The sequence below is a fragment of the Vidua chalybeata genome, chromosome 5, assembly GCF_026979565.1.
Source record: "Vidua chalybeata isolate OUT-0048 chromosome 5, bVidCha1 merged haplotype, whole genome shotgun sequence".
Lineage (NCBI taxonomy): Eukaryota > Metazoa > Chordata > Aves > Passeriformes > Viduidae > Vidua > Vidua chalybeata.
The window spans coordinates 16,100,810-16,124,356 of NC_071534.1; the positions used below are offsets into that span (position 1 = coordinate 16,100,810).

Genomic DNA, 23,547 nt, shown 5'->3' on the forward strand with positions numbered 1-23,547 from the left:
ACAAACTGATTGGCAGATATCTTTATAGGCACACCCCACAGAGTATGGATAAGACCATAAAATGGATACTTGCAAAACTTCTCCCCCTCCAAAGATTTTGTGCTGGCATGAAATAATTTTAAATACAAAATCATCATTACTGATGCAATATTAATAATCCTTATGAAAGGAAATCTTAGCCCTGTTTTGATTAGGATTCTTACTCAATTCATTATTGTGAAGTAATTTGAATATATTTTTCTAGTATTATACTGATAGAGTTCCTGCTCTCAACACCAACAGTCCTCGTTTAAGTGAATGAACTTACAGGAGTATTTAGATCTGGATCTGTAACTTTTCAATGCCTAAGTCTTGTTCTTGCTATGAATGAAGCACTGTACCATTTGAGAGTTAACAGGGTACCTATGTATAAAAGTAATTATCCTCTGCCATTGGTATACATTTGACAGTATAAAGTGGCTTTAGCCTTTTTCTACCATTTTTAAAATCCAACACTGGAGCATGCTGTATCATCTCAGTTAGCTGCAACTCAGAGACTCGTTGTGGCATTTTCAGAAAGGATAATTTCAGTAAATGATTTAATTTGTCTCTTTATGACTACTGCCTCATTCAATTAAATTCAAATTGTCTAGCCTACACTGTGCTTTGTGATGTTTCAGTATTACTGTTCTCATGTACAGCGTGCAGTCACTGTGATGCACACAAGATTTGAACATTTCTCAGATGCATTTTGCTATTTTATTGAAATGCAATGGAATAGCATGAGTGCAATTACACTTGTATGTTTATTTGAATCCCTGGATTATTTATCTTCCCTACAAAACGGTATATTGGGAAGTTAGCTAATTCTCTGTTCATGTCTCTTGTGTCTCTTCTACTCAGCAAAATCCAATCTGCACCTGTATATCAGTAAGAAGGAAAGTGAGTTGAATGCCTAATTTGATTACAGTGAAGACTTTTGATATGAGCAGATAATTTAATGAAAGGGATCGTTTTATGGTACAGCTCAATCCTGCTTTTAAAAAACCCAATTTATTAATAAGCCTCTCAAAAAACACCTTGTCACTTTATGCTGTTAAGTCAGAAAATAATATTTTTTTAAATTCAAAAACTCATTTAAGACTAGAGTTCCTTATTTCACTACTGATATTTAGAACAGGTATAAGAAAATATCTTATTTCTTTTGGGTGATAGTCAGCTTTTGGGGATTTAATTTTCATTAGTCAAATATTCTCATTAGTCTATCACAATAGCAGGACCAGCTGCTGTCAAACTATTTTGCAACATTCACCACAATTTACAAAAGAAAGAGGTCCACCATTTTGCATATGTGCAAAGCAAACAGCTTCTTCCTCCCTCTCCAATAATGTAACATTCATATAGTTGCTACAGGAAGTCTAATAGGGAAAACCGTATTATGAAAGGATTCAATATAAGAATCTGTGTGAGTATAGTCTGAGGGAGAAAAGAGAAGACCAGACAATGTATAACTCTAGAAACGGTAACATTTGCTTAGAAGCAGCATCATTTTTCCAGTAATGATGAAGGGTAACTTTCCTGTCATTAAGAGGAATACAAAGGGAGTGAATGCTGTTGTTATGACAAAGACCTACAAACATCCCAACAGTTTGGGAAATGGCCAGCTGGCTCATGAGAGCTTGGCTGCCTCTCTGGTGAGTAGCTGCTATTTTTTCCTGTTGCAGATGCATCACAGCTGTCACAAGTGACAAGCCACAGCTCAGTTTAGCAGGATCATTTTGTATCCACAAACAGACTGCACTGATTTAGTTCAGTGGAAGTTTGACTTCAGTGGACATTTGACCATTATTTAATACATTGAAAGAAATGGCTTGAAAACATCTGGACAAACTTTTGCATCTAAAAACCCCCTTTCTTTTTTGTCTAAATTTAACTGTCTACTAACCCAATATATCATCTCTTACCAGTTGAAGTTACATACATGCCACAGTGCTTTTCCAGGCACTCACAGTGAGATGTTTGGGCTTTCTCCCTTTCCTTTTCATTTATTTAAATATTTCAGGTGCATTGCATGAAGTGTAAACATCAGCACTGGCTGGAAACTAGGTTTTTTTTCCTGGAAATCTCTGTACTTCATCAACTCTTTGATTTACATAATGGCTTCTACAATCATGTATGACAAAGAATAAAGACAATCTATTGAGAACAAACTGACTTTGTAGCTCCAGTTTTGCTGGATGCTTCTATCTGCAACATGCTCCAATAGAATTTTCTTGTGGAGTCTAAAGAAATATGCTCACTGAGGATGTTTTTCCTACAAAATTACTTCTTAAAATATTTCAGAATTTGGAACATTTAAACAATCAGTGAGACTGGCATATCCCACTCAGACTTCTAAGTCATATCTCAAATAGTAGTGGATGTGAATAATTCAAATGATATTTTCTATGGAGAAATAGTAGCTTGATTACACAGGATTTATCACATTGTTTGAATATTTTTCTGTCCCCATGTTCAAAATAACTTTTGCGTATTTTTCAAATATGGCAGTGCTCATACAAGTCAGAGTTTGATTTGGAAATGGCTTCCTGATTGCAGAAGGAAGCAAAATTTACTTTACACTGGAATAAAGATTTTAATTAAGCCAGAGGAAGATTCAGCTCTCCATAATGTGAAATGGTAGAATAGTCCACAGGAATGAATTCAAGTCTGAGGAGAAAAAAAGCAGTACAGTCCCAGGAATATGTTCAGTGTTGTTATCTACTGATCTTTCTTAACAAAGAAAGCTGTAGCTTTTATTTCTTTGACAGCTTATATTTTTTAGGCAATACCAGTAGACATTTAATGATAATTAATACTCCTCTTATATTTTTGTAAGAGTTAAACAAAATGCTTCTTGTAGTGAGAAAGGACAAAGTAATGACAGAAATTATGAAAAATTCACCTGAGTAGGAACTTCTCCAGGGAAATGATCACTTAGTCCAAAAGAATGTACAGACTTTGGGATGAAATATATAACAAGGGCATCCAGATGTTGACAAAGCGCCAGGAGGAGTCTCATGTGTAACATAATTAACTGAAAGCAGGTAGGTAAAAATTAAGTCAAGGTAATGCAAAATGTGTTAAGGCTTCACATGTATGTTTCCAGCTGACTTCTTTTGACAGTTACAGAGATCTGTAAGTTTAATCATTATTTTAAGGAAAATTTTGTAAAACACCAGATTTATTATCTTATTTTTCTTTTTATTTTCCATTGAAGAATTTTATTTCAGACTGCTATTTAATTATTTGTATTTTAAGAAAGAGGAGTATTTCTTCTGAGTTAAAGAGTAGAAAGGGGAATAGAGAAAAAGAGAAAGCAAATTGCCACCACAAGGCCATGTAGACAGAAGGCTGAAGAGGGATAAGAAATCAATTTTCAAATACTGGAAACAGAACTTGGAGTCCTCTAGATTTTTGAGTTAAAAATGGATGGTACAGGATGTGCCAAGATCTAATATTCTGCATCATCCTAGGGTCCAGGGAATTCACTCAGGTCCCATGTCAAAGCTTAAGTCTCATGAAGTCAGGAATAAATGGAGAGATTAAAAACTCCTCATTCTTATGTCTTCCAAATGCTTATGTTGAATTAGATAATACTGCTGGAAAGGTAGCACTATTAATACTATTGCAGCTCTGTATGTCCATGCAGAAAACAGGCTTCCTAGTAACAATGCTTTCAACTACTTACATACTGGTATCAGTTATTTTTTAACTTCCATTTGATAACAGTGTTTAGCTGCGACAGAAAAAAAAAATGTCCCTTTTTTATCTCAACTTTTTTGGTTTTGTGTTTATACTATTTATCATTTTTACAGCTCTTCTGCATGTAAAATTACATAAGAAGGAAATTTATGTAAGAAATGTAGTAAGATTGTACTTCTTCATGCTGAACTATCTATAGCATAATAAGAGCCAACATGTTTTTTCCACTGAATATTTGGGTATTTTAAGTCTTGATCACAATAAAGACTCGACCCATTAATTTTGTTGCCTCCGTCCCACGTTGTCGTGTACTGCCCCTCAATTTAATTACTGTATTGGATGTCTGCAGTAGCTAACAGACTAAATTTGTTTATGTATAACCATATTTATCTGCTCAATAAAGTCAGTGCTCAGACACTTGCTGTACAAATTTTTGACAACTATTTCACTCCTTGTTTTAGACTTAGTTCTGTCTGCATGGCAAATTCAGAACTCCTCTGAGCTGTCTGCTTTGTTAAATATGTGTCAGGAAAACACTGGAACTCATGAAAAATACATCTCCATTGGCTCAGAGTTTTGTTTGCCCAGAGATGTCTGACAAATCTCTGAAGCACCAACCAGGAAGACAACGATGTTTATGAAATAGGAAGTGTTTGAGTACCCCCAATAAAGATACCTCTGCTTTCTGAAGCTGGCAGTCATCACCAGAAGCAACATGCCAGGTGCTTTCTCTTGGCTGGGAATAACTGTAATGAACAGAAGGGGAATTAATGGGAGAAACTTGCTGATACGGTGCTTAAGATAAGAAAAATGGGACTTTCTCTTCTTCTAGGGAGGGGACTTTGATCCCATCTGCTTGTTCTCTGCTCCTTCTCTGGTGTGCAATCAAAAGAAAAACGTCTGCAAGTCCTGAGAGACCCCATTTTTTCCTTGGCAATGATTAGTTGTGTAGTTTGTACTGGGACAAATCTGCAGGAGGCTGGAAGTGGCTTATGGGCCCTTGCTGATTTATATTGGGCAAGGGGAAATTATAGCACTAACATGAAACTTGAATTTAGATGTGAAAGAGATTAACAATAAGGACAAACAAGAGAAGGACAACCAGTCTAAATGGATGTAATATTACTTCTGTGGAATAATGCTGCTGTGTGCGGCGGAAACAGGCAACTCGGAGTAACTGCAGCAGGTAGGTTCTCCCTCAGCAAGGGAATGTAATGGAGTTACCTCTGTCCTGAACTGTTCACTTCCCATTTCCCAGTGCCCCACACTGGCTGCAAGTTTACCTGTTACAATGCTTGGATGGAGTGAAGAAAAATGTTGCAGTCACACCAGACCCCTATCTTTGCCTTGTATTTTCTTGTTTTCATGGCTGGCTTCTCATGAATGTTTTCATTGCTTCCCTTGACCCTTGCTAATGGAATGGTACACTAGACACCAGGGCAGCCCAAAGCCAGAATTAGCAAGGGTTTGCTTTTTAGCCTATTCCTTATTTTATTTTAATTTTAATTTTATTTTCTTTTAATTTTCCTAGGAAGAGGCAAATTCTCTGCCAAGGTTCCTGGCAGCAGAGGCTGGAACCATTGGTCCTTGGTGGGCAGCTGAAATGTTACCCTGGCTGGCCAAAGGTCAAGGCCACGCTGGCCTGTCCTGCTCCCTCTGCTCTGCCAGAGCACACAGCAAATTGTCACGCTTGTAGGGGGCTGAAGGGCAAAGTTGCTGACAAAGCTGGGAGGGGAGCTGCAGTCAGGATCCCTGTCTCCTGCCCTTGTTGGCTGTATGGGTACAGGAACTGTCAGACCATGAGAAACATCTGGTGTTTCTAAGACTTTTTATGCGTTCCTCATCCACAATCTTACTATTCTCAAGGAACCACCTCTATTCCAATTTAATGGAAAATTGTGAGCAGCTTAAAATGCCCCTTGTCAACTGGCATCTTCTGCTGTTGTATTTACCTGAGACAAGGAATAGCCCCTGAGCTAATTCTTCCTCTCTTTCAAGATGTATCCGAAGCCTGGAGCTCATTATGCATCAGTGCTCCCAGTCCGACCCTCCTTCACTGCCTTTGAGCTGCACCTTTGGTCCATGCACCCCTCTTGTCCCCTCCTTTTTCCCCAGAGTGGTGGTAGGTGCCCCAGCCTGGGAAACATTTAAGGTCAGGGTGGATGGGGCTCTGAGAAACCTGGTCTAGTTGAATATGTCCCTACTCAGAGCAGCAGGGGTAGACTAGATTACCTTTTAAAGGTCCATTCCAACCCAAACTATTCTATGATTCTTGGGCAACTTTATGTCTTTCAGAGAAGATATTGTGCTGACTCATGCCAGTTATTGGGAAAGACTTACCTCAAAAAGATATGCCTCTTCAAAAAAGCATGTAGGAGAAGCTTGCTAACAGGCTGTTCTCTGTTTGTGTCAATGGCTGGAACTGGTTTCAGAGGACACAGACAAATATTAGTTTGAAAAAAAAAATCACAAGATGTTTTCTTGAGCCATCGAATTACTGCAAGAGCTGGAGGTCAGCAAGGCTTCCAGCCCAATACACCACACATGCAGATTTCCTCATCAGGAATGCCTGGTACAAACCCTACTAGGAAGCAAAGCATTTCCTCAGGTAATATTGTCATTAGTGCTTCCCCCAAGAACTATGAAATATATAAGAATGAGCAACTGAAGTACACCAAACTTGCGTAGAGTTTGAGTTTCCACACCTGGTGTTCTCCCCAAATTGTGGCTTAACATTTTAATTTATTTAGTGATGCTATATTTTCTTTGGAGAGATAGGTTTCTGCAGCTAGTGTCTTAGTGAAGGATACCCAGGTCAATTTGGCTACTCACAGGGCTATTCCTCCCCAGCTGCAGTACTGGAAATTTGTTGAAGTTTGTAGGATACCTGTCAAGCCATTTCTATAACTTGTCAAGGTCCCTCTGAATGGCGGCATGAGGAGCTGTCGCACCAACCACGGTTAAGTTCAAACTCTGCCTTTGTTCACTGAGCCTGTCTTCTTGTCATAGAAGGCTATCAGGTTCCTTCCCTCCTTCTTAAAGATCAGAGTGATGTTTGATTTTTTCCCCAGTCATCAGGAATCTCTCCCAGTAGTTACAGCCCTCCAAAGGCAATTGAAAGTGGCCTTACAGTGGCATCAGAAACTCCCTCAACACTCTTAGTACATTCCATCAGAACCCATAGACCTACGCATGTCCAGTCTGTGTAGATGCTCCTTAAACTGACTCTACTCCACAGAGGGCAAGACTTTCTTAGACTTTTATACAGGTTTCAGGTACCTGGAATTCCTGGAGGCTGCTCTTATTGGTGAATACTGAGGCAAAGGCAGCATTGAATACCTTGGTTTTCTCTGTGTTTGTTAGGTAGTCCCCCTTCCCATTCAGCAGCAAAGCCAAATTTTTCCCTAATTTTCCTTCTGCTGCTTATACACCTGTAGAAGTCCTTCTTGTGCACATTTCTTGCCATGTGCAATGGTGTGGCCTTTAACTTTGCTAACACTATCTCTGCATGCATTGCATGCTCTGTATTCCTCCTGGATCCTGCTTCTACCACTTCTACGCTGCATTTCTATGTTTGATTTTAGTTAGAAACGCCTTGTTCATCCATGTGGGCCACCTGATGACTTTGCTTGATTCATGGTTTAAAGATGGACTGCTCTTTAACTTGGAGGAGGTGATTTTTGAACGATGACCCACTCTTCTGGACCACTCTTCTCTCCAGGGCCATGGTCCATGATATTCTTCCAAAGAAGTCCTCAACATGCTGAATTATGCAGAGATATGGTCCACCATCGAAAGGCAAATAATGGAGACACAGCAAATTTTTTATTAATTTCAAAAACTCTGAACTGGGAAGTAGATTGCTAAAATACTACTGAATTGTGAAATTAAGTGGAGCAATCAAGCATAGGTACAGGAAAAGAGTGCTTTTCCATACCTCACTTATTGCCTTGAAATAATCCAAGGTCAGGTGTAAAGGCAGTCAAGGTCTCATTTCATTTGAGCACCTGCTGGCTGACATTGTGATTAGAGAAATCATGTGTCTCTGCCTGCTTTTACTGGTAATCTCAAAAAACTGTATCCAGGCAATTATGGATCAAGATTTTCCACCTGAAGAAGCAAGGAACAGTATATTAACAAAAGAGAGATTTATTACATTCAAGAAGCCTAAAATATCTGGTTAATTATAGTTAATTCCTGGAATAAATTGATGGTATTCTAAACAAGATTTTATCAGCTTCTTTGCAATACAGTCCCTTTTACTGGCACGGTGTTCAAAGGTTTCTATTGCAACTCATATTTAGGGGAGTTACATAAAGCTTGGTGTAGGAATAAGTGACAAAGGTTTTGTTTATTTCATATTATTATCTGTTGATTTTAAAAGGCCTAGGTAGCAAGACAAGTTAAGCAACAAGTCAATGATTAAACGGATAAGATGGATATCAATTCTGCTAGTTTAAAAAGATATTTAGAAAGTATGAAGAAAAACACCCAGTTCTCTGAGTTGTAAGAAATTTGAACTACTAAATTTTTTCTGTTCTGCTTGTCTAAAGTCTCTGATATTTATTGATTATTCTCTTTCTTAGGCAAATTATTTTATTATAATTTTTAATATTTGAGGAGAGGCATATTTTTGGCATATTCCATTTATAGATCAGCTTCACAATTCAAAAAATTATGCTTTTCACTTTTCCAAAAAGATTTAAGACTTGATGTTTCTTCAGAGCAAATATCTTGGAATATAGACAGTATCATGCAATAGCAGTGACATAAAGGTCTTGCACAGTTTAAGGTTACAGTTCATCACCTATTTGAACAGCAGTTCTGTCATTGGGAAAATAGCAGTTCCCTCACATTTTCTAACTTTGACTTACCACCCTTGAACTAAATTGAAAGTGGTAAGAGCTAGGTACATTCTTCCTTTGCTCTCTCTGGAATGAACTGGATGTGGAGAAAAAAAGAATGCAATTTCAGGGTTTATATACATTTCCAGATTGATATCACATATCCAGGAGAAAAATGTTTTCTGTTTTGCTCTATTAATCTTTTATTTGGCATGTGTATATATGCATGTTAGCAGCTACATATTAGCGAGACACAGTCTGAAACAGAATCATCTGCCTGTATCTGGGTAATTTTCATGCATACAGGAAGGAATCCCTTTTGTTGTTGTGTTTATATGAGGATGACTTTCTGGACGTATACATTACATACTGGAAGTAATCAGTTTATTAATATTAGAACAAGATAAGTTGCATCTAATAATCACACTGTTATTCCAGTATTTGGTACCATTGATGCTTCCAGCAGCTTCTGCTGCTGAGTTTATCAGCAGCAGCTGTTATGGGGAAAGACAACCGGAAAAAGAATAGGGTATGACTGTTGCCCCTCAGTTGTTGGTGATGTCAATTTAATCACATGTAGAGATTCTCTTTCCTTTGAGTAGAAATAACAACACTTACACATGGACATATACACACTTCACCTCCCAAAAAATTCATGTGTAATTTTGCTGCAACTGAGACTTACTTGTAGTCCTCATGATAACCAGAACAGCAGCGCCGATTATTGGTGCTATCTTGTTTTAATTTTTCACTCAAATTTAACAGATCAAAAACTGGAACTGTACTCTCCATTCTACATGGTGGCTGGTTCATGTGGACTAGGGATGTTTTTGTTAAGCAGCTCTGTACATCAAATAGGTTGGTAGAAAGTAGGAAAGAATCCTACTGGAGCCCAGTTCTTTGCTAGTTCCTGCTGGACAAAAGAGTTAACACCAGGGCTGGTTGCTCAGTCCAGTCTGAAGAACTTCCTAGCTGGTATTTCTGCAAGGATAACACCTTCCTTTCCCATTTCCTTTGTGGCAACCAGTTTCTGTGTCCAAGAAATACAAATATGGCTGCAATTGGCTGTGATACATGGAATGAATCCCGCAGGCTCGTGAGGACTTATCCCACCATGGATTATCAGCTGAGAAAGGGTCATCTCCTTATGAGCACAGCACATTCTCTCAGTAGGCAACCCCATTGACCAAGAGAAATGCAAGTTTTAGTTGAAGGCTTCTAAATGCAGAGAACTGCAGGCACTGTCCCCCACTAACTTGAGGCAATTTTGAGGAAACCTCAAGGGAAAGGATAGATACCTCTAATTTGGCTCCATAATTGTGAGGAGCCAGTGCATAGGAAGGAACAATGGCTTAAGTTACTGAATAAGTTGCTGAGTAGGTGAGCTGCCATGCTTTGAATTTATTTTCCTTTTCCCTTTTCCTCATAAATTTTCTTATCTTAAACACTTACTTAGAGAGAGAGTTAATGCCTAAAATTCATTGTAAGATTCCCTCCCTTATGGTTTTGCAGGAGGGGGTCACAAAAGACAAGAAACAGAACTAGACAAACTTCCCATGCATGCAATCTACTCTAGATAACATGGTTTTATTATATGTTTTGTGTTTCAGGATGAGATGGCAAGATGAAATACATCAGCCAAGTGAGATTTGGCATAAATGAGGGATCTGCCAATGCAAATGATCCCATATTTTGGGATGAGACCTAATTTTGAACAAAAATGGTATTCAGATTAGATATTGATAAATGAAGCTTTTGTTCAGATTGAGCCCACGCTAATATTGCTGTGAGATAAGTAACCTCTCCATTTCCTGATATGCTTTATATAAATTTAATAAGCTTTGTACCACATTTCACTTCTTTCTTCTAAAAGGGAAGTAATTTGTTTTCGGAATGCAATGATGTTAACTGAAGATTAGGAAAGAAAGGAAAATAAACTAATTCTTCCAAAATCTATTGCTCTAATATCACTTTAACTTTCCCTTCAATGACCACACTTTTCCTTGATCTTCAAACCCCTTTCTTTCCTTAATACCAACTCTTTACTAGGTGGAAACTAAGAGCATGATCGGATTGACCTGTGCCCTGGTACAAAACTACTTTTCTGAGTTTGGAAATATCTCAGCTATATCCAGGACCCAGCATTATCTAATTTCCATTCCCTTTCATCTCCTGTTGCTATCAGCACTCTGGCCCCTCAGGTAGTGTGGAGCTGTCCTTAGCTCGTTTTATCCCCTCCTGGAACAGTCCTGCTCCTGCTCCTTCCTGATGTACAAGAGCCTGCCTTGCCAAAGGAAGAAGGCAACTTCTCCCAAACTGAGCACTGCAGCATTACTTATAGTGGAATCTGATGTTCTCTTTCCTCTTAGATGTCAAGGCAGATGCAATGACATCTCCATGAGCTGCTGAGTGTGCAATATTCCCATTTTTCACTGGTTGATCATGGACTTCTTGAGAGGATAGGGAGATTCCCCCAGGTACCTCTTGGTACCTCTTGGGCATCTGATGCCAGCTCTGCAGCTCTTCCTCTCAATGAGTGAGAGCAGTCATCTGCCTACAATTCTTCAGGGCATGGTAGAGCCTCCTCTAGAGCAATAAATTATACACCTGAGGGTTTAAGAGGTTAATGTTAACTCTCCCTTGTCACATAGCATCAGCAGAGCTCGTCCTGCACCTCCAATGCTTTACACTGTCCATTCATATGATGGCTAGTCTACACTTCCTCTCCCCTCATGAAAAAAATGGCCTCTTGCTAGCTACTGAACTAGTCCTTTTAAACATCTGTCTTTTCCTTGACACTAGACAAAGTATGAGAAAAAAGGAGAGGTTTAAAAGTTTGCAGAATTAATTTACTTAGTGTGATTATTTTAACAATTCAAAAACCCATCTAAAAATATTCTACTATTTGTTTATTAATAATACTTCACTTGTCACCTTTGACATTTAGTTTAAGAGAACTACTTATTAATGAAAGGACAGTGCTTTCATTTACTGGAATAGATCAACTTTTCTTAATAATTTTATCTCTCCAAATATTTACATAAATGAAGGCTAACCCTTATTGAACTCAATCATCATCACACTGTAAAACATCAAAATGTCAAGAGAAAAAGAACTGTAAGAATAAAGTATATATTTAGTCCGAGGCCTCTAGGAGAACTTCTTATCAGCTAATACTGTACCAACATGTTTAATTTAAAGCTGTGATTTCTTTAGGAACTTGTAAACTTGTAACCTCTAGAAGGGGGTAAGGGTAGGAAAGAACATGTAATATCAGTGTCTTAATTAAAATTTAAAATAATGAGAGATAATCTAATGTGGAATACCAGAACTTATTAATAGAAAAAACACATCCAAAATTTCAGTTAAGTCAGCTGGAGGGAAGTAGACCAAGTTTCCCCTACTGAAACACAACTTTTTGATGCTGTAGCTGATTCCACATATAGCCAGCTCTCCTCTTGCACCCAGGCTGCTCTAAGATGGTATCTTACATATATGGTCTCACTAGAGCGTGTTGGCTAACAATTAACTGCCTGTCACCAGGGAGGAATTCCCCCTCTAAGGACAGATTGTTCTGTGGTCATTTTACCCTTCATGACATTCCACTTAAACTATGTAAGTGGCAAAGACAGATTATTTCATCAGGGCAAAAAATTATTGAATAAATTTTGCCCTGCTCAGAAACTGAAACATCAGAGAGCAACTTATAATGAAGGGGTTCTGATTAATGAAAGATTTAATCAACAAACTAAGCTAATCTTAAATGTAGTAATTCCTCCACTTTTGAAATTCAGGAGGTAAAAAAAAAAAATTAACAGACATAAGAGTTAACTTATTGAAGATTTGCAGCCATTCTTTACCAATATTTTAGCCTGTACAGAAACAACCATAGCTATTAAGTTTGCTTAATTATCTTGAGATGATAAAATTTATTGTAAGTGTGCGATAATCTTGGACATCTTTCCAGAAATGAAAAGATGAGGGTGCCTGAGAGTAAGAAATGGCTGGTTTGAGGAGACAGACTACAGCCCAAAGTGGTGTAGAGGATGTGTATCCTCTGGGTAGCAATGATAAATAAGGTGTGCCACAGGGATGAAAGTAGAGCTGAGGGTGATTGCAGTTTAGTGGTCATGTTGTGACCATTTATGGTCATGTTGTGAACACTTTCTGAGCTGAAACTGATGGTTTGTGTCGAGGCACAATTTAGTTTGCATGATGTCTCAGGTGTCTGCAGTAGCATTCATTCTAGGAGATGTAAGAACAGAGAAAAAGAAGTCCTTGAGCACAAGAAGATCTTGACCACGACACCTGTCCTTTGGCCTATGAAACAAACACAGATCCGAGCTATCTCACTCATTGTGACTGCTGCAAATTGGATCTTTTGTCAGAAATGCCCAGGTGTTTTAAGGGTATTGACAGCTCCAGGTGCCAGCTGGAAAAGCTGATTTATCTTTCAGCCAGACCAGACCTACTCCTTGTTGCAATTCCCACCTGTCCCAAGATGTCTCCAGGAATCCCTAGGCCAAGAAGACATGTTTTCCCACTGGCAAGACAGGAAGTTTCTCCCTTTGCATCTTAGGGAACAGAGAAATTAATCCATTGGCAGAGATCTTTCTGGCTTTAGCTCCTCATCCTCACCTTCCCTGTGGTAATGACTGTCTAATGCAGGAAAGAATCTGCCTCCAGTTGTGCCGGGGGTTATTGAGATTGAATCTTAGGAGAATTTTCCTCACCAACAGGGTTGTCAAGCATTGGAACTGTCTGCCCAGGAAAGTGGTTGAGTCACCAGCCCTGGAGGTATTCAGAAGTTGTGTAGATGTGGCACTTATGGATGTGGTTTACTGGTGGACTTGGTGGTGCTGGGTTAATGTTGGACTCAATGGCCTTAGAGGTCTTCTTCAGCCTGAATGGTTCTACAGTTGTCATGTGTACAATGTTGTTGGAGCCTCAGAAAACTGGCTGTGAATAGTCAGTAAGCTTTTCATCTCCTGGAAGAAAATTCTGAGCAAAAAGGAGCAAGTACTGGTTATTTGTGGGTGTATTATTTTAGTGGTTTTTATTTTTTAAATGTGTGATGATGCATTCATTTGGATGTGGAGAGAAGGAAAAGTTGAAGGTGAACACACAGCCTACTTTTTTCTCCTTTCCTCCCTATCTCTTTCTGTACTAGATTTTTCCCACCCATCACTTTTGCCATCAAAAGTGTTTGATGGCAAACTACTCTGTTGTCAGGATTTGTCTTGCCTTTCCATGAGGTACCTTGTCAATGAAAATATGGAATGGCATTTATTTCAGTGGAGAAAAGACAGAGTAGCAAGAGGAGGAGCAAATGAGCTATGGCAAACACCCCCTTTCTTTCATGGAGTGTGAAGTTTATGAAGTGGTATTTTCTAGGCAGACAGATTTCTAGCTCTGAATGTTATCTATATCCCTGGTTTTGTTGTTGAACATGTATTTGGACTGGTAATGACATAGATGTAGTGTAGAACACATATTCTTTGTCAATTACAGAAGTAATGTCAGTACACTCTGGAAAAGTTTCAGGATGTTAGATAATATTCTGAGATTTCAAAAATTTTAGAATGCAATGCTACCTTTGAGAAGATATTCCATTTATAAGTAACTGTGTTTGAATATTTCCTCCTTCTATTCTCTCCCCTGATGCTGTGTATGTAACACCACAGAAGATATATTTGATTTGCTCCAATTCCTTTCTATTCAATTCTCATTTGTACATGAACCACAATAAATATGAACACCTGGCTTTAACCAGTAATGCCACATGTCATTGCTACAGGCAGCATCTCCTCTTTTGATCATGTGGATTATTTCTTTGCTTTTTCCAATAATAGCTTGAATGTATTGATTAGTAGACAAAGCACCAATTTGGCACTTGCCTCTTTATTATTGTAAATAAGGAAAAATGTTTTAATGCAACAAATATGTTGGTGAATAGGGACATTAAATTCCATTTCCTTCGTGCTAAACTCTTAGCTGTCTGACAAACAACATCCACATAGAGGAAAATGCTTTTTGGGAAAGAACATTTATTGAAAGTTAGTCTCTAGGGACTTCTAAAAAGCAGTTGCTCTGTGCCACCAACTATATCAGACCAATGCTGGGGGAAGCTGAATGATGAGAAAGAAATTTCAGATCTTTGGAACCTACCAAGAGACCGAAAGCTCCATGGCACAAAATATGGCATTTGTTGGACTTCTTGGCTCCACTTCTGCTTTTTCTCCTGGTGTGGGATAAAACTCATCACTGGGTGACCAAAGAAATTGGGGTTTTGGCATACATTTTCTAGTCACCACTGGAGTGGACATATAGTGGAAAGTGTCAGATGGGCTGTTGACATGCTTGGTTGAAGACATAACCTGTCTTCTGTGGGTAGGGTTGCTTTGGAAGAATTCCCTTACTTGAAAGTACTTTGTTGATTTTGCTAAATATGAATTTGTCAAAGAGAAATCTCATTGTTTACAGAAGTGAGATGGTGTTCAGAGAGTCAGAAATGAGGATTGAGAGAGCCTTAGTCTTAAATGTATTTATCATGTGTCCAGTGCCTGCTGGAATGAGTTGTAGGCATAAATCCCTGGAAACAGTAGTCTCTTGGGAGTTAGTGTCCAGTGACAGCCTTACAGCATCATTCTCCCAATGCTCTCTTCAGAAATTTGTCAGACCACGAGTGTTTGGGTGGCTACCAGGTGAATTTGCAAGGGACAGAACACAGAAAAGAGGCTCATTATTAATAATATTTTCATGAGAAGTATAGAAAATTTGAGTTGCCCTGGTAAAAGCTTGAGGATTAATATACCTTTTTAAAGTATTATTTCTTTCTCTTAAAATGAGGCAAAGTGAAGGAATTTTATTCTTTATTCTATATGCAAATTTTAGGGCCAGCAGCTCTCACCTTCCTCAGAGAAAGAACCGTGTTTGCTGCCCAATGCCGTTCTTTGCTCAAGTAGGAGGCACAGCCTGTGTCTCTGTGTATTCAATGTTGCTCAGACAGTGTAAATATGTAGGGAAGGATGGACATCATAGACTGCGTGGCAATCATGAACTCACCATGAGTGATGCTGTCAGTAGTCTCCTCTGACTGAAATTTGTCTCAGTTCCACTGTCAGATCAACTCATGCCCACTGGGTATGTTTAGCAATGCAAACCAGGGAATTATTATGCTTCCTGTGTAGGTGGGATGTTGAAATAAAACAGCCTCAATCCATTTGTCTTCACTTTGATTCCCTCTGCAGGGTAAATTGGGATGTGGTAGTTCAAGGTCCCCTTTCTGTCAATGACAACACATCAGCATTTTCAGATACAGTGCAACCCACTCAAGGATGTGGTTTTCCATCTACAGGTACCAATTTCTCACCCTGTGCACACCTAGTGCATGAGTCTGATAGATTTAAACTTAGGGTACTCAGTTTCTTGTCTAAAGCTTTATGGGATGAGCCCAAATCAAAATGATGCAATTTTTTAGAAATTGTTGCAGATACAGGAATTAAACTTTAATGTCCTCACATCACTGTGATGGTGTAATTTATAGCCTATTCTGCTTTAGTACTCTGTGTAATGCTCAGTCTCCCTAAAATGTGTGAAAAATAACAGAAAGACTTAAAAATCAAGTTTATGTCTTGGAATAACATCTGGGCCCTTTGGATGGGAAAGACAAGGGGGCTGAGGATGTCATAAAAATGTACATGTGCAAGGAAAGTGTTATAATTAGCAACAAGGTACTATCACCTCACTGTCTGAGTTAACTTCCCCTCTGCACTGGATCAGAGTATTAACAAGCATCTCAAATCTCTGCTGATGGTCAAGCTGGAATTCACAACATTTTAATACAGCCCATGTTTGGAGAGTTTCGCAAAGAAAGAATTGTTAATGAGTAATCCTTGTCCATTAGGGCACTGAGCCAATAAACCCAAGCTTTGATTCATTGTGCTATCACTACAGGCTTCTGCTAAACATGAAAGAAAAACAAAACAAAAATGTTCCTATGTGAGAATCATTAGAATACTGAACTGAGTGCAGAACTGTCTTACATCCTGCCATCTGCAGTCTTCCAGAAAAGAACAGTAAGTAATAATTCCTTAAACTGATAGCTTCTTACTGTTGTGTAGTATAAAAATAATTTTATCACCTGAATTATTTAGTGGATGTTAATGGTTTTTTGATCAGAAAAAAAATTAAAGTGAATAATAATGTAAGAAGTCATTTCATCCACAAAACTGTCTCCACAGCAGGAATTGCCCTTGGGAAAAATGATAAGGTGAAAAATAAGGTCATGTTGAAATTTGTCTTTAGAAGCTGGCTTCTGTGTGTCACTGGAACAGAAGGTGTAAGTTTGATATTGAGACTTGCAACAGAACTATCTAGTTAATTGTGTGCATTAGCTGCGAAATGATTTTTTTCTCCTTTTAGAAGAAGGAAATATTTTCAATGTGATTAATGGAAGAACAGAGAAAAATCCAGAAAGGGATTTTTTTTTTCATACAGTTTTTTCTTTCACAGTTCTGTGTACAGATTTCAAGTGCATCTTCCAAAGTTGAAGATTTTAGCATATATTTCACATAACTAGGAAAAGTAAAAGGGGGTTTCAAATTTCAAATGATTACTATTTGAATCCATTGCTAGTTTTTAAGAAAATGTAATTCTACTCTGCGTGTTCCTGCCAGTCATTTATCTTCAGAAAACTATAACTGTGGTGGAACATATTTCGCTTTTGTTATTTTTATTGCTATTGCTTGTGTTACAGAGAACCTAGAGGTTGGGAATTATATTGGAATTGCACTAGTCTAAATGGCAGTCCAAAAACAAGTTAGAAGTGGAGGGCTTGAAGGTTTTCCAGATGAGACATGAAAAAGATGCTGGAGAAAGCAAGAAACACACAAATGGTGTTTAGGAGGTAATCCCAGGCAGAGTCAGAAGTTGGCCCCACTCTTTGAAGTCCTTACCTGCTTACAGAAATGCCATTGATATTTCTCATAGAGTTTTCAATTCTACTTGGGACTCAGATACCTGCTTTGCTTCAGAATTAAGAAGTAGGAATATTCTGGGTTTTTTTTCCTGTGTCCTGTGTCTCTTTCCTGCTTGGATTTTAAACTCCATATTAAGAAATGTAACAGAAAATTTCAAATAAGCACAGTAATAAATGTCCTGCCTATGCTTCTCAAACTTGCTCGAATGGTTGTTCGCATTTTGCATCAGTTGCTGTGTAGTTGCCTGTAGTGCTGTGCTTGCCAAAATGACCTGAGAGCAACAGGCTGGAAATAGAGAGCATGCACCTTCCTAATGCTTCCAGGTCCCTTTGATACACTTAAAACAAAGAGGTAAGCAAATAAAATAGCTTTTCAAATAACTGAGGTACTGCATTAAATATTCTACAGAAAGGCTATGAGGCCACATCAAAAGCCTGTGAATGAGACAGGAATCTATATTCCCATTGATGTTAACAATGTTTGAATTGGGCCACAGATTAATGATGTTACTGAAATTTCTCTTTGAGCAATAGGCAGTCAGATGTGTGAAGAATAGGAAAATATTATAGGACAGATGGAAGGAAATGTACTTCTCTAATATTCGTGAAAGATTTTGCATGTGCTTTGATATATCTTCCTTTGCTGAGTAATTGAAATAGATTCAACCATTCTTCTGAAAGTAAACCACAGTTAGAGCTGTCATGGAGCTTTTCTGATGATCAAATATATTTTTACATTTACTTGAAAGTGTGGGGCCATGATGCTTTCATTTTCAGTGAAGTCAGTTGATTTAACTTTAATTATTTCAGTAAGAGACTTGGCTTTGCTGACACAGAAGCCAGGGAAAGCTTTACTATTGACCATAGCAAGGTCAGGGCAGTGCACAGATAAGAGCGCACAATAAATCTGAAACCTAGAGTTCAATTGTCTATACATACATATTTGTATACCTCAATGAACATGTATCCCATAAGAAATCTGAATAAATATGTATATACATCCATACAGTGGAAAAACAAGCCCCATATATAATAATATACCTGTAAATTTTCTTAGTTAAACATAGAACATGCAAACACACATTGATTGTTCTGAAGTATGTTAAAGGTTACATGTAATAAAATTTTATGCAATTCCAACCTCCTAACATGAAGTTGAAAATAATAATCTCATGCAGTTGGGCACATATTTTACTTTATACATACTGATCTCTATTTTCCTTTGCTGTATATTTTGGCCTAAGAAATAATCTCCAAAGGTGGTGGAGTAAATTGGTTTATTTAAAAAGTTAACGAAAAATTATTTGGAAAAAAGAAGCTTTCTAATTTATCACATGCCTTTTCTTTTCTCTTGAAGGGCTCTTATTTTGGAGAGCAATATTGATTTCCTGTGCTTCTATTGCCTTTATTTCAGCTTTTACATGTCAGATGCTCTTTGTTTTTGTTGTTACCTCAGGATGGAGTATCATTCCATTATAGTAACCTACATTATTTCCCAGAACTGAGCAATGTATAGAGGAAGTGTAGCTTCAATGTTCTGTACTGTGTACCTAGTGTGGGTCATAGAGCTGGAAATCAACACCGGCTGCTTTTAAATACATGTGGAATTAATTAAATGGATAAATCTAATTTAGACTAGATACCTCATAGCTGGCTGGACTCAGGAGAAAATCAAAGCCAAATATCAATCAGTATTTAATGAAGAGTTTGGTGTTCAGTGAAATTTACAGTACCAAAGCTAGATGAATTGGAAAATAAATTTCTGGCCTTTTTTATGGTGATCTTGTGCCTTGCAGAAACCCCAAGAAGAAAATCTCTTCCATGAAATCTAGTAAATGGTTGACATCAGCTGGATATATTAAAGAAAATGAAATATTAAAATGGTGGGAATTGTAAAATCATCATGAACATTTAGCTTGAACTGAATCCGCCCAGACAAAAATATCTGTGGCAGGAGGCACAGAGTTACAAAACCTGTAATGTCCTACAATAGCCCAGATTATTACAAATATGTCCTCAGGATTCTTACTATCAACAAGGCACTATTAATAATGTGAGGGTTGGGTCTTTTTTTTTTTTTTTTGTGTGTATGCAAAGAATAATAGATTCTAAGAAGTCCATCTTGAGGTTAAAGAGGGGCATTATACAATGATATGTTAAAAAATGGAATGTCCCCAAAGAAACAAGAAATAAGTTTATAGACTTAGCAAAGAGGCTGCAAAAATACAGACACTTTATAAGCCTTTAGAAACATAGCTTGCCTGCTTTCTTCTTTATTTGCAGCACAAACTAGCAGGATGTAGAATACAAAACTTACCAGCTAAGAATCTATGTATTGAAAGTCTGACCATATACTGGCAGTAAATACTTTTAAATAGAAGTCTTCTTGGGACTGTATTTAAAGTATTTTGATATAAATTCCAACATTCCCTAAGAAGATAAATTCTAGGCTCAGTATGAACATACAGAAATTCACAATCCCAGTGCTGATGTTAGGTGTTGCAGTGTTAGGCCCTTAAACAGGGGCTAATGAGGAAACACAAGAAGTAGTAGTAACAGTGGTGGACCAGTCTTCATGTCTGGCTGTAAGGAGAGCTGATCCTACAAGGAACTCTAAGGGCTGCACTCCCATGGGCTCTAAGGATGATATTAAAGGGCTGGGACATGAGGAGAGGGCACTGATGGTCTCTCTTATCTTGTCTCCAACAAGAAAATCCAGAAAAATATTCATTAGCCCTCTGAAAATACCTAATTTTTACTGTTTTTCTTGCTGGCATTATAATGGTCCTGACTGTGCTGCTGCCTTCCCCCATCACAGAACACTTCTAATGGGCTGTAAGAGGAATCCCAACCTAAGGGTTTTTCATGGGTATTTAATGAGAAATCTGTTTGTCAGGAATTTTAAGACCTTAAAACCATGTGAGTAGCCACACATCTTGATTTCAGCAGATAATTTCCCTGGAAAAGGAGGCAGCAAGGCAATAAAATGGTTGCAAGCAAACGTGGACCTAGTGGGGTGGCTGAGCTGGTTGCCAAACCCCATCCAAGCTACATGGAGTTTTTCTGCTGTTGCAAAACTATGTTTCTGTGCTAGATTTGAGACTCTGTGTTTATATGTCATTTGCCACAAGAACCCTATCTGGTCTGTGATACAAGTAGCTTTTGACATTTCTAAGTAAACTGTTTAAATTATCTGTGGGCAGACATTTAAACTGCATCAGTCTAATTAGAGGGCCTCTGTTTATGTTAAGAAAGAACTTAATGAATCCTTACAGACAAATCTGAATATAATTACAGAGTGTGCTTGTTACTCTCACAAGCTACTTCCCAGCCTGCTCAGCACTGGGGCCTCCTGCAGCATTCACGTTTTTATCAGATGATTTCATTTCTCCTCGAGAAATATGCTGGGCCCTCACAGGGAAGCAGACTGGGCTACAACTCTCAAATGCCTTCAGTGAGTGGAAATGCAGTCCCAGGGACAGTCCCACGGTAATAAAACCAAATAAAGAATCAAGACTGTAAAACAAAGGAAAACAGATTGGTGACAACTTTATGCAGAATCCTTTTGGTGTCTGTGTAAGCCCTTGAGACATCTACTTGTTGGAGCTCTATATTCTCTTTTTGCTCCTGCCTCAAATGCACTCTGGATTTGGCCCAGTCCACCCAGGTGAGGTGGGCAGGGGAGCCCCTTTCACACCTCTCCCAGCCTCCCCAGGGGAGAGTTGTGTGGCTGCTTGAGACCACAGAGAGAGCGGGTGGGCAAGCCTGGTTATCAGAGCAAGGCTTGGCTTTCTGTGTTTGTCACCATTTATCTTGTTCAGTAATTACTGAATGCAAGATAAAGAGCTGGTCCCTAGAAGTTAAACTAAAGTTTCCCATCTGTGTTCTTCTGATCTAACCACAAACTTACACTTTTTCAGTAAGTGAAAGCAATGAAATGATGAAAGGGTGGTGAAAAATAATGCAAACTCTTGGTATTGCATGGTAGGTGGGCTGGGCAGCATGCCCCAGGAGATCAGGCCAGTACTTCAGTCTGAATATTTGAATATATTTGGGCATGAACCACTATTAATTTAAAATGAACAGAAAGAGGGCAAATAAAATATGCCACAGCAAGGAAAAACAAACAGGCTGGATGTAGCATTTTATTTAAAGGCTGAATTAGGTTTTGTAATTTCAAGACAATTTTTGTTACAGCAAATATTGAAACAACCTCCTGCATTCTTCTTTACACTAGGTACACAAAAGTTAGTTATCTTGTTTAAAATATTCTTTTTGCTTCATATATTTCAGGGTCTCTTTTCAACCTCCTGTTTAATGAGCAATATTCCTCCTGAACTGAAGAATAAATGGGATCTGAAATGAATTTAATAGGACATCATCAGCTAGCCACTGCTGATGGATTTCCTCTTGCTGAAGGTCCTCATTTGTTTGGTAAGTCACAAAATTAGGTTGAAATAGAAAGCTGTCCTATACTCAGAAGCCTAGAAGAAAATGGACTGAAATTTCAAGTCAAGGATATTAGGCTGAAACGCGCCAACCTTCTTGAATCTTCAATACTTATGAGAGGAATAACAAACAATAGATCTGTGGTGTTAATGCAATCCTGCACGTTATTGCTCTCATCACTGCTCAGAGCAGAACCTGTAGGCTGTTTTTGTGACACTCTTCTAATACTGGAGATCATTTGACAAGACCAGACCTTTGTATGGAGGCTGGCTGTTACTTCATGTGAGTCACTTAAATCAAGCTGAGCAGGTATATTTCCACTTAATCTGTAATGAAATTATAGTGCAATGTATTTGCATTGCCATATTATGCAAATGTATGAATGCAATTTCACCTAAATTAAAATCTCTGTCTCATTAAGACCATTAAAAACTTATCCTATTAACTTCAGTGCACAAGAAAATTTATAAAGCAGTCTGGAAGATTCTCCTTGCTCCAGTTTCACTGAATTTTTCAAGGCTAAGCATGAGTTTGTTAATGAGTGAAAAATTCTTGGTCAGTATTTCATAAGCATGGGCAAGCTGTTTTCTGATATATGTACTGCTAAGAAAAAAAAAAAAAATAGTAAATTTTTTTAGCCTTTCATTTGACAAGAGTGTGGTTCCTTCATTGTGTAAGTTATGATGCATTGAGGGCCTCACACACAATACAAACCCCCACAAAATGCTGCAACACTTCAGAAGTTTGCAGTCCAAATAAGACCAGAATTCTGCCTTTTTGAGTGCTGGAAAAATTGAACACATTCCAGTTTCATCTGTCTGAAACAAGAGTAGTGCCTGGGGCCTGGAAGGAAGGACTCTGGCACCCAGAGCCGCTCCAGCTGCAGAGCTCCTAGAAGTCAGGACCATCTCTACAAGTCAGACCACCTGCAGTGTCCTGGCTCCATAAAATTAAACTACAGCATTGTCACTGATGGTAAGCAGAACCCACTCCATTATTGTGTGTTACTGGTTTTTATCCCTCCTTGGTTTGGAGTTTGGTTGGAGAAATGTTTTGGAGTTCTTAAAAAAATGTATGCTAACAGCTAAACAACTGCTTTGCTACCTCTTAATTCCAATGTCAGGCCATGATACACAGAGAGGAGAATGATGTTCAAATCTAGGGTGCCAGATTTTATTTCCAGTCATCTTTCAAAACTCCAGCATACCCAAGCTACTTCAGATTTTTGTCAAGAAATTTCCTCTCAATATCTACCTTTTTATTCATTATTTCATTAAGTACAAGGAGTAATGATAAAGTTGCTTGAAAATACAAGGAAGAATGTTAATATAAAATACTTTCCCTCCACAGGGTAATCTTACTTACAAATTGTGAGGCTTTCTGAAAAAGGGATTGTGTCTCTCATTAAAGGTGTTCAGAGCTTAGCACAATGGAGATTTAATTCAAACTGATATTTCTGTAACAGAAAGAAATAATGTATTAAGGAGTTGAATCAGGGGTCCCATTAGGAAGAAAACTTAGCACTCCTGCTGTGTTTCACTTAAGCTGACT

The 23,547-nt window shown here is 38.2% G+C and overlaps 1 protein-coding gene across 2 annotated transcripts in view; it reads left to right on the forward strand.

Moving 5' to 3' along the window:
• The first annotated feature begins 16,576 nt into the window (after nt 1-16,576).
• NR1H4 (nuclear receptor subfamily 1 group H member 4) overlaps nt 16,577-23,547 on the forward strand; it is a 36,352-nt gene continuing 29,381 nt past the window's right edge. For both annotated transcript variants that reach the window (XM_053942959.1, XM_053942960.1), the window contains exons 1-2: nt 16,577-16,645; nt 21,841-21,981. In XM_053942959.1, coding sequence (XP_053798934.1) covers nt 21,897-21,981 — 85 coding nt within the window. In that variant the 5' untranslated portion in view covers nt 16,577-16,645; nt 21,841-21,896. The remainder of the gene's footprint in view (nt 16,646-21,840; nt 21,982-23,547) is intronic.